The following is a 17,764-nucleotide window of genomic DNA, read 5'->3' as shown; positions in this document are numbered from 1 at the left end:
AAAGAGTTTACTGTATAACACATTTATAGAGTAACAGCAACAAAGGGTCCTGTGGCACCTTATAGACTAACAGAAAAGTTTTGAGCATGAGCTTTCGTGAGCACAGACTCACTTCATCAGATGCATCTGTGAGTCTGTGCTCACGAAAGCTCATGCTCAAAACTTTTCTGTTAGTCTATAAGGTGCCACAGGACCCTTCGTTGCTGTTACAGATCCAGACTAACACGGCTACCCCTCCGATACTTGACATTTAGAGAGAGTGTGAGTTGGTGAATACTGATACAGATACACTCCCTCTCAGGGGTGTCCTCTTTTTTATATGGTAATCCTACTCTATGGGGCAGGTTTTTCCAAGGATTTGGCCCTCACAACCCAAAATAACAACTCCATCCAAATATCCTTAAAGCCCCAGCTAAGAAGTCTCCCTGTGAAATCTGTACCACATAGGGTAAAAACCTAGAAAAGTTCAGATTTCATAGGAGGACACCAGCTTTCACAGTCCATCATGAATTTTGTCTTGCTGTGAATTTTGTAGTAGCCTAGTAGTGAAGGTTGGAAGACTTGGGTTCCTTGGAGCCAAAAGAGTCTCCCTCTATTGGTTCAGATCAGTGGAGAATTCTTTTTGCAAGGGAAGGCATATAGCTGTGGGTGAAATCTTTTCTAGCTATGGTGACTATTTTCTGATGGGTTGAAGCAACTTGCCAGAGTTCTGAATGCCATGGCTTGTCATTATGTTTAGTTCGTTATCCTGCTACCCAGGCTAACCCCTGTCCCAGGACAAATGCCATTTTCAGAGGCTTGTCTGATGAGATGAGCTGGGAAATCCTGCTCAGATGAACCAGTGGAGCCAAAACTTCATCATTTTAATCCCAAGCAGAAGTTCAGTCTCACCATTTGACTGCAAGGCTGAGAGTGAAGATTCACTAGTCTGTTCCTGGCTCTGTCACTCACTGGGCAGCTTCGGCCAAGTCACTTTTACTACTGTAAAATAGTTCTATGACCATAGCACCTGGAAACCCCAGTCATGGCCTGAGACCCAGTTTTGCTAGGTGCTGCATAAGCACAGAACAAAAGACAGTCCCTGCCCCAAAGAGCTTACGATCTTTCTGTTCCCCAGTTTCCCTAGCCATAATACGGCTAGAATACCTGCTTCACAGGGATGTTGCGATGTTGAATTAATTAATGTCAGTACGTTGCTTCCACTTCCTCAGAAAGAAGGGGCTAGAGAAGAAGCAAAATGTTGTTTAGGACAGACAAGGATCTGCCATGATCTAGACCCCAATTCAGAAAAGCATCTCTGTTTGGGAACATCCTTATACCCCAAGTACCTGCTTCCCTGCATTTGGGACTTATTACTCAAGCAAGAGCAATTAAGTCAATGCATTTGCCTGAAGTGTTCCCCAGGGTAGATTTGGGCTCTGTGGGTCAGAGCCCCAGCTGATGTAAACCAGTATTGCTCCACTCCAGGCAGTGGGGCTACCTGATTTCTACCAGTTGAGAAGCAGGCTCCAGGGCTGTAGGATTTTGATGCAAGAGCCATCGAAACACAGAAGTTTGGTGCACTTTTCAATGGGGAAATTCAATGGGCACGAACCCCTCATAGCACAGCTCCAAAGGACACATTTCCACAGCCCTGGGAAGGGAGACCAGCCAGCTCCAGACACCCAGATTATGTATCGCCAGCCATAAGAGAGAGGAGAAACTGCGCTTATCTGGCAAACAATCATTCTGGAGACAATTTATTTGCAGAGAGATCTGAATAATTTAAAGATGATCCCTAGGATACATGCCACGGCAGAGGATTTCAGCTGCCTCCGCTGATACCGTGCCCTTAAAATATCTCCCGTAATGCTATATTATTATTAAGATGAAGAGATCAGCCTCTTGTTGCAATTGACAAGTGCAGCCCATGGCTCACTTCCCACAGCTGGGAGCTCCTGGAGCCAGTAGCGCTGATATGTTCTTTAAGGTCATGCCCAGGTTTGGTATTTCATGAAGGCACAGATGCTCTGCAAATCTTAGTGTGTGCATACAACACAAGCCCAGCTAAGGGGCAGAAACAATAGGGAGGAGGTGCGTGAGACTGAAGGATTGAAAGGTGAGACAGCCCTCAACCACCATTTGTTTACTTTGCCCAATCTGTTTTGCCATCAACACAGCCTATAAGCTCTTCAGAACAAGGGTTGTCTTTTCAGCTGCTCCACCTGCAGCGTTCCAGCTATGAAGAGGTCTACTGCTTGGTCAGTGGCACTCAGCTCCCCCACCATAAAGTTTGTTCCACCATTCCTACAGCCATGTGTGCACAGACTGACTTCCTGCGGCCCTCCATCAAACCCTTCCCTCTTGCAATACATGTTCCTGGGCTTCCAGGTCCCCTGCAGGCTATACCACACACCTAACACCAAAGGACCTGGATCCCTGCATGGACTTTTAGCAGTGTTCCCTGTAAGCTGAGTGCTTGGGCAGTTACCCAAGAGAAAGTCAAGCACCATCCAGCTGATTAGCTGAGTGCCCCCAGCCACAGCATGTTTGTTTTGGTGATGGACATCCACACCTGCTAGATAGAGGTGAGATAACATGAGGGCAAGTCCTGTGATCTACACTGCTTGCCACCCTGAAGGATGTGTGGAAACCAGGTGTTAACCTTCTGCTCTGTGACCATCAGGCCGGGTCTTCAGAAGAGCTCAGAACCAGCACCCACCATGCCAAGAGCTCTGCTCCCTTGCGAGAGGAACTAATAGCAAGATCTGGAGCTGTGTCAGCCAACAGGGACCCTGAGCCTGCAACTTTTCTCTGAAAGCTCTTCCCCCTTCTGCAATACAGGGACCGCGAGGGGCCCAGGGCTTTGACAGCTCTGCAAAGGCAGCCAGGGGTACATAACTATGAAACGAGAGGTGATGGACCGGAGTGAGCCCCACCTGGCATGCAAGGTCTGCTCCCTGGAGCAGCTACGGAGCTCTTTTTCATCCCATTGTTTTTTACCTGTGCCACTGAATCTGCCTCTCTGGGTCAGTCCAGGCTGAATGCACTGCTAGCGTCTGCACATGATGAGGGCATCAAGGCAGCTTGCCAGGATCATCTCAAACTGCACACACGCTCTCCTCCGGGCACTGTGTTGGGGCTTGTTCTAACGACAGCAGAAGCAATGCACAGCACTGGAATCTGGTGAGAGTTACAAGGTAACAGGCAGAGATTGGGGTGCTGCATTTGGCCTCAGGACACCCGGGGTCTATTCCTGCCTCAGGGAGGAAACACTGGGTGCAGGAACCCAGGTGTCTTAGGGTCTATTCCAGGCTGTGGGAGGGAGTGTTGTCTAGTAGTGGAGCAGGGGGCTGACACTCAGGATTCCTGGGTTTTATCCCAGGTTCTGCATGTCCCGTTGATAGCCAGGGGAGTAACAGGGGAGCTGTTGCTTTGCATCCATGACGCTCTGTGTTTGTGCGTGGGCACAGCTAAGTAAAGCCATGGAAAGACAAATGTCTTCCCTGCCTGGGCTTTGCCACCCTCTTTCCTTGCTGGCTAGAGGGAATGCACGCTCCTGAGGGTCAGGCACTGGCATAGACCCCATGGAGGGCTCAAGTGCTCCCTGCCCTCTTGATCTTGTTTGGCTGCTGGGCTTAAAAGAAGGGCCGATCTCGAAGAAACTTATCTGATGCTTTCATGTGTTTGTCCTCTTGATGCCCTTTTGAGGCGAGGCAGGGCAGGGCTATTCTCCCCAGGGCATAGATGGGAAACTGAGGCACAGGGAGGCTAAATGATGGGCCCAAGCTCACTATTAGAGGGAATATGTAGCAAAGAAGGGAGCTGAGCTTGGGACTGTTCAGTGCCAGGCTGGTGCCTTGCAGCTTGGAGCCCAGCATGCAAAGAGATCAAGAATCCGAAGTCACTTAGACACTTACGAAAATGTTACCTTCCGTGCTTCAGTTTCCTCTGCTGGAGAGCCAGGGTAACGTGTTGGTCTTGGCTGGCCAGAGGGATGTGACAGCACAGGAGAGAATAAAGGCAGACTGGCACCTAGTCTAGATATTAGTATCTGATTGTGTACTGCCCAGGTGCCCATGGGCCTTACAGGAGAGTCCATTTGGTACGAGCTTGCTCTCCTGTCTCAGAAAGGAAGCCAAGACAGTTCCTTGCAACTCTAGGAAGCATGGTGAGCATTTGCACAGATTCTCTTCTCCCTCGTGCTGGCGTAAAGCAAGAGTGACTCCAGCGTGAAAGTGACACAGGCATGCTGTGAGTGATGTGATTCTCCCAGGCATGACGGGAGAATTGGTTCCTGTTGTCTTCTGCAGCAGGGTTCTTCCAGAGAAGTGCATCCCAGCCTGGACCCCTGCCTGTCCCTGATCCAAAGGACCTTGGCACCCAGCCATCACTTCAGTTTCCCTTCATACCTGACCATCAGCATCTTCAGCCTGGACAGCTAGGCATGAAAGCAGTAAACAAGGCAAAGAGGGAATCTGTCTTGTTGACAGCCCTGCCATTGAGGTGACGGTTGGAGGCTCAAGTAGGTGACATGTTTACAGAAGGACTGGAGAGATTTACTGCTTGCCCGGTGCTGGGGAACGACAGATAAGGCTGGGCTCTCAGACTGAGACAGAGAGAGATTTCAGGACATCTACTAACTCCCCTCTGAGCCTCATCTAAACCCTTAAAGCACCATGCCTCCTGGGAGCCCAGCAGGGCCAGGATGGGGATCCGTCTCTACCAGCCCACCTTGCACGGGGCCAGTCTTGGCTGACATGTTGTTGAAAATGTTGATTTTTTGGTATACGTGTGAAATTTTGTGGTTTGTCCACGGCCATTTTCGGATCAGGGATGTTGGGGATTTTTTGGGGGGAGGGGGAGAGAGAAGAGTTGGCAAAGCACCTGGCATTGCACCAAAGCATGCCAAGGTTAGAATTTCTGCCCATTTCAAGGTGCAGATGGCATTTCAACCCTATGAAATCCTGACCATTTCTTTCTATTTAAGCCCATGAACTTTTTAACTGGGCCCGTTGCCCTGGAAGAGGATCGTGGTTTGGAGTAGAAGCCCAGGCAGCAAAGACTTTCCTCTCTCTGTGGCTTTACTGAGCTGTGCCCACGCAGAAACAGACAGAGCATTGTGGATGCAAAGTGACAGGTCCCTGGTACATGCCGCCTTTTGCCTCCAGCAATTAAAATATTTCACTCCATAAAAATATTCAGCCTCCGTGAAAAGTTGTTAGAGGGGGAGAAAAGAAACCCCAGAGATGCTAGCTGCCAGGCAGAGGAGCCTGAGTCGGGGAGCCAGGGGCACACAAAGTGACTGGAACAACTCCTGTATCTTCTATCTGTCACACCGGCTCACGTTTCTTTCCAGGTGCCCCTTGCTGTAGCATTCACAGCTTCCAAAGAGATTCAGAGTGCCGGCTAGAGGGCAGGGGGCTGGACTGGGGGCTTTCCCCAAAGGCCAGAACCCACAGCAAACAAAGCACCCCCTGCCCCAACACCCCAGGGGGACAGACCCTCAAGTAGGTGTAAATCAGTGTGATTTACACTAGCTGTGGATCTGGCCCTAGAGAAAGCATCAGTGCAGCCAACTCAGCGCAGGGCAATCTTAGGATCACGAGAGCAAGGGTGGGCATGCTGGGGGTGCAGTCTGGGGATACATTGGAGAGGGGACATGGACAACATGGATGTGATTCTCTGTGGCACCAAGACACTGTTGCAGCCCCCGGAAAGCGTGAAGCACACATAGAATTTGTTCCAGATTTCAGGCCCCTTTGTGCTGCCAGAGCAGAGTAAAGGGCCTTGGTGTAAATGGGAATCGGATCCAAGTGGTGCTGTGAATGTGTAAGAGAGGGAGAAAGGGATGTAGTCAGGGACAGGGAAAGGCAGAGCCAACAGGTGCAGCGACTGGGCTAATTCTCTGTTGTTTTAAAGGGATGAACTCTGCTTTTGCACTGGTTGGCACTACCAGAGAAAGCAGCCAGCCAGCCCTCAGGAGAGTTAGAGCTGGTGGATGCACCCTGCAGAGCATGCTAGTCTACCTGCTGCATTCACGTGCCTCTGCCCAGACCTACCTCCAGGTAGGGGCACAGTCTCTGTGCCCAATTCAGAGCTAGAAAATCAGTGCCAGTTGCAAGCGTGGCTTTTTGCTCTGGCCCTGCAGCGATGGTCACATTACAAATGCATGCACTCCAATAAATCACAGTACAGCCCTTTGTCCACCAGCGTCTGTGCTGAGAGCTCCCAGCTCATGCCAGTAAACAGCTTGGACAAGCCTCACAAGACCCAATTCCAGCCAGAGAGATGTTCCCTACCCCGTCTCCAGTCCATTCTGCAACGTGCCTAGAGATTAATGCGCTGCCAGAATGTGAATTGTCGATACAGCGCTATTGATTTCATTGGGTGAGCTGAGGTTTTTGACCATTTCATGCAGGCATTCAGTGGCTTACACCAAGGGACCTGCAGGCAGGTAGAATTACAGCCTATCACAGGCGGAAGGAGGGATCACCTGGTCTCCGGCATGCAGTGGGTTAGAAACGTGCAAGGCTCTTATATAATTGGGAATAAAACAGCTGGAGCTCTGGGCCCCTTTGAAACATCACGGAGTGCTGTGTTGCTGCTCTGAGTGTGGTGGGAGGGGGCCAGAGCTGACTGCTCTAGGCCGCAACCCTTCTGGGGGCCAGAAGGTGGGCTCCCCTCCCATCTTGCCCCGGGCCTGTGGTGGCCGTCAGCACTGCTGTCTACACTGCGTCTGGGAATGAGCAGTGAACCTCCCAGCCCAGGCAGACAGCAGGGCTTGTGCTAACAGGCTAGAAACAGCAGTGTGGTTGCCGAAGCAGAGGCAGACCCTGGGGCTCTTCAGCCCAGGGCCTTGGATGGGTTTTAGAGCCTGAGCCACAACCTCCATCCTGCTAATGTTAGTGCACTTGTGCGAGCCTCACTAACATGAGCCTGTCTACCTAGGCTGGGGGGCTCACGGCCAGATGCAGGGGTGACACACCTTAGCTGAGTCTGGGGGTGAACTGGAGCTGATCACCCCAGTCAAACTGCGGCATAGTCGCTGTTATTTAAACCGCACTGTTGGCTAAAATTGTGCATGCTGCACTGAACGAATCATGTCCCTAGAGTTCCTTCCCCAGAGCCCACTGCTCTTGTGAGGGCCTTTCTTCTCCCTCCCCAGGGCCTCCTTCCCACCTAACAGCCCTTCTCCTAGGCATTAATTTCCCTAGGTACTAATGCTTCCTCTTATTTGCTCATAAGTTTCTGTTATGCCACCGCAGCATCAGACAGATTCAGCTGAACGGCTCCTTGCCGAGTCGGTGGCATCAAGGTTTTTTTATTCCTTTGAAAAGCCTATTTAAAATGGTTTGTTAAAAAATGCATCCCGACAGGTTAGCAAGTTGCCCTGGGTAGGGAGGCAGAGCCACGGGAATGTACTGCCAGCCTGCGAGATCATTACAGAAAGTATTCAAGACATTCAGATTACTTGGAGTGGCTTTATTAACATGTTTCCTTTGGTTTCCTCTTTCTGTCTTTTAGATCTGGTTCTGCTCCTTATTGGTTTGGAGATGCCTTTGATTCTCTTCTGAAACAGGAGCTCACAGGCAGGAATCTCTCTAGCCCCCCTTGTCCTGACTCCGTGTTTTATGCTGGGAATGCTGCAGCACAAGTTGCACGGTGTCTTTCAAGTAGACTGTGCATCAACAACCGCACAGGAAAGCGATTCAGATAAGATGAATGCAGGTCTTGTCCCCTTGGCCATGGACTGGGCGTGATTGTGAGCACAGCCTCACCTTTGCGCACCCCTGTGCATGGCACTCGTGGTCTCCTCCCCACACACAGATCTGCTGTAGCCAATGTACTTCATCCACACCACTCACAGATCTGCAGTAACCAAGGTACAACGTGACACTCGCCCACATGCCCTAACCCAGACATGCGTGAACAGGCACTCACGCAGATGTGGGCATCTGAGCTCATCTGTAAGGCACCCCCCACCCCCTGAAATACACAAGCCTTCCTTCTCCCTCCATTTCTCTCTGCTGTGTCTCCCCCCATATCTCCTCTGCCTCCTCCACAAAGGCAGGTTCCTGGGAGTACAGGCCCACCATGGTTCTGTGTATGTCCACCCTGAAAATAACTAACTTGTTTGCTCATAAGAAGATGAATTAGTGCCTAGGGAAATTAGCGCCAAAGGGCTGTTAGGTGGGAAGGAGACCCTGCGGAGAGAGCAGAAAGGCCCCCAAGACAGCAGAGGGGCTCTGGGAAAGGAACTCTGGGGGGGTGATTAAGTGACGTGTGCTATTTTAATGCTCAAAGGAGATGAGGAATCCATGGCTTCCCCATACAGCAGAGAACACATCCCCATTCTGCCCAGCCATGACCCCTGCTGTGCCTGTCCTGGTCCCCCACGGCTCTGCCAAGGTGCCTCAGTCCCCCCATCACTGCTCTCCCGGCCTCACACCTTCTAGATATATTGGCCAAGATTACAACCCATGTAATACACACCCGCTTCTCCAGCTCCTGGCTCCTGGGCAGTCCTGCCCATGCACCATAACCCTGACCACAGTGCACCTCGCAAGTCACGTCCTTGGTTCCTGTCCACTCTGCTCCTGCACCCTACTCCTGAGCTACGACACCCTTGGGCTCCCCACACACCTCTGTCAAGGCACCTCAATCTGCGCCGTTAGCACCCCGCTGATTGCAACGTTAGACCCACCCATGCATGAAATCAGCTTTCCAGCCCCAAGCATCTGATTCTCTGTAAGGCAGAGATTGCCACTGGGGAGAGGCTGAACCCAACAGTCCAGGTAAGGGTGTGGTTCATGATATGCACCAACACCTACAGACAGCATTCCCCCTAAGCAGAGCTCTGGGGTGGCCACCCAGGAGAGATACAGGTGCCACACAGCTGATTAGCAGAGCACCCACCCCCACCCACAGCCAGCAGCCTTTGTTTCCACTGGTGGTGCACATCTGCACATACCTCAGTGCACATAACAAAATTCATTCCACCCATGGATGGAAAAAGTCAGCAGGAACATGGCCCACAGAGCTCTATGGGCCATATGACGGCAAACTACACCCTGTTGCAGGAGCCCCCATTGGGCCCCGGATGTCTAACACTAAGAGATCTGCCCAAGAGCCATCTCCCCATCCTCAGCTGAGTGAACCATGAACACCACTGACAAACCCCATCAGGCCTCTGCCTGCTGCTCCCATTATCCCAGCAGGCTGTTCCCATCTGCTCTCACAGTGAACCTCTTCCCCTCCCTTCCAGGATGCCAGTGCCACCAAATGTTATGCAGACATCTCCCCTCATTACAGTCACAAAACAGCCCTTCCCCCATTCCTTCCAGCGCCTACCCCATGTTGACCCCAAATCCCCTCTGCCTGCCTCTCGCCTCTTACTTGTGCACTTCTTGATGTTGCTGCCCTTTTTCAGTGCGTGCCGACTCAGCTTGCAGTGGAAGTTGTCCTCCCAGAACTCAGCAAACCAGATGTTCCGCCGGTTATTGTCCAGCGTCCGGCTGGAGAAGTATCGGTCGAAACCTGCAAAGGAAACCAGAGGTGGAAGTGTGAACTCCCAGAGCCAGCCGGAACAGGTGCAGCTGAGATGAAACAGGCTGGAGAGGGAAAAGGCAAGAGGGGGAAAATTATTCCAGGGAACTGCAAAGCTCTGTGGGAGACGATCCTGAGGAGAAGGTAACAGAGCAGCTAGGAAGAGGAGCCGACGCTGGTGACAGTGGAGCCAGAAGCCAACTTCAGCGCCTCCTGACCCAACGTTCTGCCAGCCTGGACCCACAAGTTGCATGCAAAGGGGGAATATTTTGGCCATCTAGATTTCAGTGGCATTACTATGTTTTACATCAGCCAAGGCTCTGTTCCTTCTGGCTGTTACCCCAGGGAAGAGGAGCTCTGAATCTGGATATTTCATAGAACCCTAGACATCTAGGTCTGGACGGGATGTCAGGAGGCCATGCAGCTCGTCCTCCTGAGCTGTGCTGGCTGGAGGTGCAGTAGTGATGGAGAGGCGCTTCTCACCTTGCCCCAAGCTGCTGCAGTGAGATAGGGCTGAGGTATCCTCTCTCCCAGGGCAGCCTGAGTACTGCACCCCTCCTCCCCAGAACAATGATATTAAATGAAAAAAAACAAAAATTAATTGAGTTAAGGACCCAGGTCAATCTTTTAGTTCACTTATAAACGCAACTGCATGAACGACCTCCAATACTTCATACATCCCCCCCGGGCAAGATTCAGTTACTGTGAGCATCTTAACTTGACCCTAAGCAATCCAACCACCTGCCCCAACAGAGTGCTTACAACTGTGTCTCCCTCAGCACTTGGTCCTAGACTTTGCAGATTATCCCCCCGACACCCTCCACTCCAAACCTGGCCTTGTTATGCAATAGCAGCTGTCAGAATGGATCCCAGGTTCAACCACCTGGGAGAAAAACTTGGCCTAGACCCTCTCACCAAGCCTGGAATAGGTTTTGAGAAGAGCATCGGCCAAGACCCATCTGCCTGCAGATGTTACTGGTCATTACACACAGGGTCTGTGCCCAGTGTCCCCTTGTTCCTGGAGAGAACTGCTGAGGTCCCACTGCCGCTGGGGCTGGATTCCAGGAGCCTGCAAAGGGAATGCAGCCCCTCCACCAGCCTCACAGAAAATACAGCAAGAGGGCTGCTTCTACTGCTGAGCCTGAGGGGGAATGGGAGGCAGGAGAGAGATAAGGGAGGACCTGGGGCAGGATTCAGTCTCTCTAGGGAACAGTTCAAGTGTGGCTGTACTGTGTAGGAGAGAGGGCTCCTTCTCCCCTCACAGGTCCACAGCCTGGGGCTTAGGGTGGCCACTGAGGAGACTGTTCCCCCCAACCAATGGAGGAGACAGAGCGCAGGCAGATTCTCAGTCGGCTTTTGTTGCCATCCTTCAACAGGCTTTAAAGGAACTCAAGACTTTTCCTTAGGCAAAGCCCTGATGAACACTGAACAGCTGCCCAAGAGAAAGAATCTCAACATCAAACAAGCCAGACCTGCGGGTCAGCATCTGCTCCAGTCCACCAGGGACCTAGAGGATGGGCTGAATAGCAAGATGGCAGTTGTCTAGGTTAGCCACTAAGAAGGAAGGCTGGGAGGGAGCCCAGAAGAGGCTGGGAACAGCAAATAATTAGATAAGGCAATGGCAGAACAGAGCACAGCGCATCAAGGTCGAGCGGGCTGCTAGGAACAATGTGAATTGCTACTACATTGTGATGGAGGCTGAACTACCCATAGCCTCTCGGGGAAAATAAAAATCCAGGTACCCTTGTAGACACCAAGCAATAGAGGGGTCGGCTTTTGGCTTTGAGAAGCGTTCAGGGCTCCGAGCACAACCCAGGAAAGATGAGGGCATTACAGGAACAGATAGGACTGTTCTCACAATAAACACCAGGGGGCAACTCGCCAGCGGGTGCAAGGCAGCACCGCAAGTGGAGCCATGTTGATTTACACCAGCTCCACTGGTCCTGCCTTTCGTTGTGCTGACTTTCTCTCTCAAAAGAGAGGGCGATGATTAAAGGCATCTGAGGGGGAGAGTGAAAAGAGCCTCTGAAGCAGGAAAAAGGAAAGACGTGACAAACGACAAGAGCATGGAGAGGTCAAAACCAATCAGAAGCAGAGAAAGCTAATCAGGCTCTTGGGTCCTTGATTTTCCCAAGAGCCCTCAGCTGGGGCAGACGTACAGCCTAGCATTGACTCTGCTCTTTGGAAAGCGTGGCCCGGATGGTCAGTTTAGCCTGTGCTGAAATTTTCTGGCCCTGCTGTGCAGCCTGGTGCGTAACCTAGAACTCATGAGGAAAAAGCTGCATCCACACCACCCTTTTACAGCAGGGGGCAATCAGGCACTTCAAGAAGTAACTCGCCCTGCATTGTAGAACCCTAGGGCTGGGAGGGACCTCAGGAGGTCATCGAGTCCAGCCACCTCCCCAAAGCAGGAAGGTCATGCTGGGAGTCAGAAGCAGCAACAGATCCTGGGTCTTCAAACTCCCAGCTCTGCCCCTGAGCCACCACCCCGGCGGCCTCCTATTGGCCGTGACAGACGAGGGCCACGCTGCTGCTCGGAGGATGCTTCCCAGCATGGGCAGGCAGACAAGCCCTAGCTCGGCCCAGGCTAGCGAGCTGGAAATAGTGGCCAGGCCACAGCAGCACAGGTGCTGGGTCCAGCTCGTCACCTGAGCACCAGCCCAGTGATGCAAGTCAGGTCCTGGCTCCTCGCCTCCCTTGTGTGTTTCGCCTGTGGGGGTGAAAGTCACCAGGGGCACCCTGGTGTGCAGCTCTGGCAAGAGCTGGCTGAGCTGTGGCAAAATCCAGCAGGGAGCTATTGAAAGAGCTGGCAGGGACCTGGGCTGCGATAGGACAGTACCTGTAAGAAAAGTTACCTACTGCCACCCTGTTCACCGCCCTTTGAATCACAGCACACTGGAGCTGGAAGGGACCAACAGTCCATCGAATCCAGTCCCCTGTGCTCACAGCAGGACTAGGCACTGTCTACATCAACCCTGATAAGCATCTGTCTAACCTGTTCTTAAATATCTCCAGTGGTGGAGCTTCCACAACCTCTCTAGGCAATTTATTCCACTGCTTAACCACCCTGAGAGCAAGGAAGTTTTTCCTAATGTCCAACTTAAACCCCGTTGCTGCAATTTAAGCCCATTGCTTCTTGTCCTATCCTCAGAGGCCAAGGAGAACAATTTTTCTCCCTTGTCCTTGCAACATCCTTTTAGATACTTGAAAACCACGATCATGTCCCCTCTCAGTCTTCTCTTTTCTAAATTAACCAAGCTCAGTTCCTTCAGTCTTCCCTTACAGCTCACGTTCTCTAGATCTTTCATCATTCTTGTTGCTCTTCTCTGGACCATCCCCAATTTCTCCACATCTTTCTTGAAATGCGGTGCCCACAACTGAACACAATACGCCTCCGGAGGCCTAATCGGTACACAGTAGAGTGGAAGTCTTGCTCACAAGACTACTGTTGATGCATCCCAGGATCATGTTTGGTTTTTTTTGCAACATCATATTGTTGACTCATATTTAGCTTGTGGTCCGCTGCACCAGGTCAGAGGAGAAGACAGGGAGGAAGGCTCTGTCTGGTCACCACAATGCATGACTCCCTCTGTGAGACAGGAAGGGCTCCTCAGACCCCAGGCTGCAGAGCCAATGTCTGTAGCAGGATCTGTCCCCATGTTCGGATTCAGAGGTACAACACAGCACACACTGGTATGGATGTTGCAGGGACACTGAGGCCACTCCCACCTCCATGCACCTGGCCCTTCTCCCCCTTGCTCTGCAGCCTCTGTTGCCAAGGGCAAAGGGAATCAGCATCCTAGCCCCGAGCCTCAGGGAGCAGCCATCAGAACCCTTCATCAGATCCATGCACTTGGCAGGTTGGTCTTTTGATGGACTAGTGACAGACAGCTGGAGCATAATGTGCCCTGACAAGCTCTGTGTCTTGGAGTCAGGGAACAAATATGGGAAAGGAAATAGGGGTCTTAAATGTAACAGGCAGCCACTGCCCAGGGGAGAGGCAAAATGGACCCAAAGCAAGACCTAGTGACCACAAAGTTTTCTATCCTATCGATCCCCTAGGATGGGTTACTTAACCAATCCCAAGACACCATGCTCAGATCCAGACTCAGGGTTTCCCACAGTTCAGGAAAGCAATAGGAACCAGGGCTTGTTTTAGCTCACGCTAAAGGCAGAGCCAGCCAAAAGGCACACAACCAGATCCAGGTCGAGACTGGGAACACTGGGCTCTTTAGAGCTTCCCCCTTGGCTTCATGCTCCAAGCAAGTCATTAATGTTGCAATGTGCTATTACACTGCCATCTCCCTCCACCCTAGAAGTGGCTGCATTTAAGTGCTGGGCAGCACTTCAGAATAATGACTGGAAAGCTGCAGAACCACAGAATCATCATGCTTTAAAAGGCTCTCTTTGATGGCAGGATAGGAGGTGGCCAAGCCAGGGATTCTTCACACCCACTCCCGCCTGGCTGCTGTGTTTTCCACCACACCCCACTCTGCCCCTCTCCAGTGTTTGTTCCTGGAAGGGGAGATCCCAGCCACGCCTTTCGAAGAGCACCACGCTCTGCCTTAGCTCACGTAGCTGGAGCAGGAGGTGCAGCTGACAAGTTTGAGCAGCACTCTGTGTACTCTTCAACAGCCTCTGCTCTGCTGTTGTCTTGAGGATAATGAGTGGAGTGTGTCTCAAGCCCAGGAGGCCTGAGCATGGCATGGCAAGCTCCAAACAGCTGGGCGTGACTGACAGCGAATACCACTGATGGATCAGCTGGCTAGGAAATCCCCCTTCACTTCATGGTCTAAGCAAGTCAGTAACAGTGCACTGTGCTGTTTCACAGCCATCCCCTTCCACCCCAGAACTGGCTGCATTTCCATGGTGGGCAGTCACTCTGTGAGATTATCCATCCACATCCACAGCACCATCTATCCATGTATCTCACAACACCTTCCAAACACTCCTTAAGTCCTTCCCAGGAGCCCTGCTTGTGCTCTAACCACTAGAGCCACCAGCCCTTCAAAAGGCCAGCTTCACAGCACTGCTGGTGACAGGGTCATGGTGATCCACCCCAGCTCAGGACCTGGCCACAAATCGGCAAAGCCCATAGCAGCCTTTACAACACTGAGGTTCTTGCAATGGTGCCCAGGCTAACGTAGGAGCTTCTCGTCATTCTCCGCACGTGGCTCTACCTATCCCTATGAATGCAATGGATGCACGCAGCCTGGGAAAGCTGCTGACTTTCCAATCAGTGTCCTGGCAGGGTCCTTGGCTCTGACAGCAGCTGAGCAAACACCTCGACAAAGGATCTGGGACTGACCCCTGGAAGTGTGGAAGGCCACAGCCTGAGCCCTGAGCAGAGCAGAGCCTGAGCGGGAGCTGGATTATACCCTGTCTCCAGGGAGCTAAGGAGAGGGGCTGACCCCTGTAAGGCAGAGCTGGCTGGGTGGAGGAGAGAGGCTGCTTTAGGCTTCCCCAGCGCTAATGCTTTCCTGCAAGGGGAGCCTGGCGCGAGGGTGATGGACCTGCCAATTGTGCAGCTCTCGCCCTGGCTGGGGATGCCCTCAGCAGGCACCCAGAGGCAAAGAGATGATGATAAGTAACTCACTGCCCACGCCCTGACAGTTCACCAGCCTTTCGGCACTTCACTTGGGATTAGTCACTCACCAGAGTGCTTCAGAATAATGACTGGGCTCTTGGGGAGGCTGTGTCTGAGCTGCGTGCCTGTGCGGGGGGGAGACTCTGCACTCTGGAGAGGCACAGAAATCAGTCCCCAAGGGACTATGCCCAGCTCCACTCCCTGGGTCCTACTGCAGTTAGAATGCTTGCCAGGGGGCAGCCAGGCCGACAACCATCACAGTCCTGTGGCCAGATGTGGTGGAGGTCTGGCTCCGCCCCCAAAGGGGAAGGGCTTTGGGCAGCAGGGTGGGACTTCAGGCCAAAGGGGCGGGGACAGAGCCGGTCAGCCCTTAGCGCCAACCAGATGGCAGCACTCTGCTGGCAATCCAAAGGGGCTCAGGGGACCCCAATGCAACTGCTCCCTTCACCCCGGCTTCCCATCAGCAAGCCTGCCAGGTGGAAACTTGCTTTGTTCCCCTCTCCATTCAAAAGTTACTGTGAGATCAAGGGAGCCTTCCATCTTTGGACACTCCTGCACATGCAGCAAGGTGGGTGTGTCTATGTGCAATGGGTTCTGGCCTTGTCCCTGCTTGGGGCATTTGCAAAGTGGGAAGAGGAGAGAGGAAGGGCATAATCAGGCGAGTGGCACACCCAAGAGGCAGAAGGAAGGGGTGGCAGGGCTGGAGGAAGCGGGAGGGACAGAGCAGAGGACAGGGAAGGTACCAAATAAGCCCTGTGCAAAGGAAGCAGTAAGGTTCAAAGTGGGGGGGAGGGGAGTGCCCATACTCACCCAAGCTCCACCCACTCTCTTAGCTCCACCCCAATTCCAGCCCCCCGATGCAGCTAGGGGAGCTGCAGACTCAGGCCCCGAGCACCTACCTTTGACGGACACACGCTTGGGCAGGATGGTGACAGATCCCTCAGCCACCTCCTCTAGGTGGAGAACGGGGGAGATTTTGGAGCCCCAGCTGTCGGAGCCCATCCAGATGAAGTGCCCAGTTTGATTGGCCCTCTTCGCTGCCTCCAGAACCCTCCTGTGCAGAGAAAAGCCAAACAGCAGGTTCTGAGCCTTTGCACCCAGGTCAGCGGGGAAGAGAGAAAGCACAAATCACAACAATTGTTTTCTAATTCTACCGTCATTCCCCTCTGAGCTCTCCCCAATTTATCCACAGCCTTGTGCAGGCATGGCCAGCAGGACTGGTCACAGCATTCCTGCAGGGGTTGCACCTTTGCCTGCTGGGGCTGACCGCTCGTTATCTTTGGCCTGTCCGGCCGGAGCGGTAACCAGCCATTTCTAACCTGTCGTGGGCTGGCATGCAGCCATGCTACCTGTATAAACCAGTTCTGTGAAGTAGGGAACAACAGCGTTTCTGCCAGAGCCTGCTTGTGGATGTATACTACCCTGGGGAAAAGGGGTGAGGGAGATGATTTTAAACAGCTGGAAAGCGTTGCCTAAGTGAGCCGTCTCACCGTTTGGGTGCCCAGGGACTCCCCAAGCGGGGCAACACCTGCAACGGGCCCCGAGGACAAGGATGGAGGGTCCGAGACTGTCCATAGTAAAAGGGGCGTAAATATTGATTCTTGCTTGCCTGATTGCTAGCTCGCTGGCCAGCTTCCCCGCTTGTGGGAAGCACAAATCTAGTAACTCTTAAAGAATATCCTCTGGTAATAAAATCTATTACGGTTATACAGTGGACATGGTCTCATTGAGTGCATCCAACCCCCAACTAGCCAGACAGTGCCAAACACAGCAGTAAAACAACTTCGGTGCTCCTATTTGAGATGCACAAATGTTTCCGAGTTACTGCTTCCCAGGCTAGTCTCGCGCCCTGCACATCCAGCCTCCATTCTTTGTTCATACTGCTGTACATTTATAGTTGGCTGTATTAACACACATATTGGTTGCTTACTCCAGATCAGTCTGAATCATTGACCTGTCCTCTTTATGGAGAAGCAAGGAAGCCCCTGTCAATACCGCTGTTGATTAAGGGAACACAGGTCCTTGGCGAAATAAACATCCGATTATTTATCAGCAGGTTGAGATGATGTGCATGGCAGGCCCCAAGACGGTTACTGCTGGGAAGTCCCAAGAAGCTGAGGCAGCAACAAAAGATGGGGGATTGTGTGTCAGGCATCAGGGCCCACAGCGGAGCCAGCCTCCAGCAGCATTCCCTGTAAGCTGAACTCTTAGGCAGCTGCTCAGGAGAGAGTCAGGTGCCGCCCAGCTGATTAGCAGAGTGCCCACAGCCAGCCGCATGTGTTTCTTGTGGAGGTGCACATCCGCACATGCCTTGGTGAACACAACAAAATTTATTCCACCCATGAGCAGGAAAAATTAGAGGGAACCCTGGTCTCCAGGCAGCCTCATCAGTACAGCTGGCCTGATGAGCCCTGTAACCCTGAGTGGCTGCAGAGGCCAGCGTAAGCCATGGTGGCATCTCACTGGCTTCTCAGCACTCAGGTCACCTACAGCTGCACCTGCATTACCTGGTTCCTGGTGCTCCTGCCCCTGAATCCCTCAGTGCCTGGTGCTACCTTGCTTGCTGCTGTTCCTGCCCTTCAGTATGACACGTGGCTTTGGCTGAGTGACAAGGACCTTGGGCCTGTACCCCTGGCTCTGGTACCTAGT

The 17,764-nt window shown here is 52.5% G+C and overlaps 1 protein-coding gene across 1 annotated transcript in view; it reads right to left on the bottom strand.

Moving 5' to 3' along the window:
- The window catches only part of GRM4 (glutamate metabotropic receptor 4), a 175,380-nt gene that overhangs the window by 47,406 nt on the left and 110,210 nt on the right, over positions 1–17,764 (bottom strand). The window contains exons 4-5 of the mRNA XM_074977251.1: positions 16,015–16,169; positions 9,379–9,519 (exon numbers count right to left, since the gene is read on the bottom strand). Of these exons, the coding sequence (XP_074833352.1) occupies positions 9,379–9,519; positions 16,015–16,169 (296 nt within the window). The remainder of the gene's footprint in view (positions 1–9,378; positions 9,520–16,014; positions 16,170–17,764) is intronic.

Source organism: Carettochelys insculpta, chromosome 26 (assembly GCF_033958435.1).
Source record: "Carettochelys insculpta isolate YL-2023 chromosome 26, ASM3395843v1, whole genome shotgun sequence".
In the NCBI taxonomy this organism is placed as follows: Eukaryota; Metazoa; Chordata; order Testudines; family Carettochelyidae; genus Carettochelys; species Carettochelys insculpta.
The sequence above is the reverse complement of the archived record's forward strand: the minus strand, read 5'-3'. Positions and strand labels throughout refer to the sequence as shown.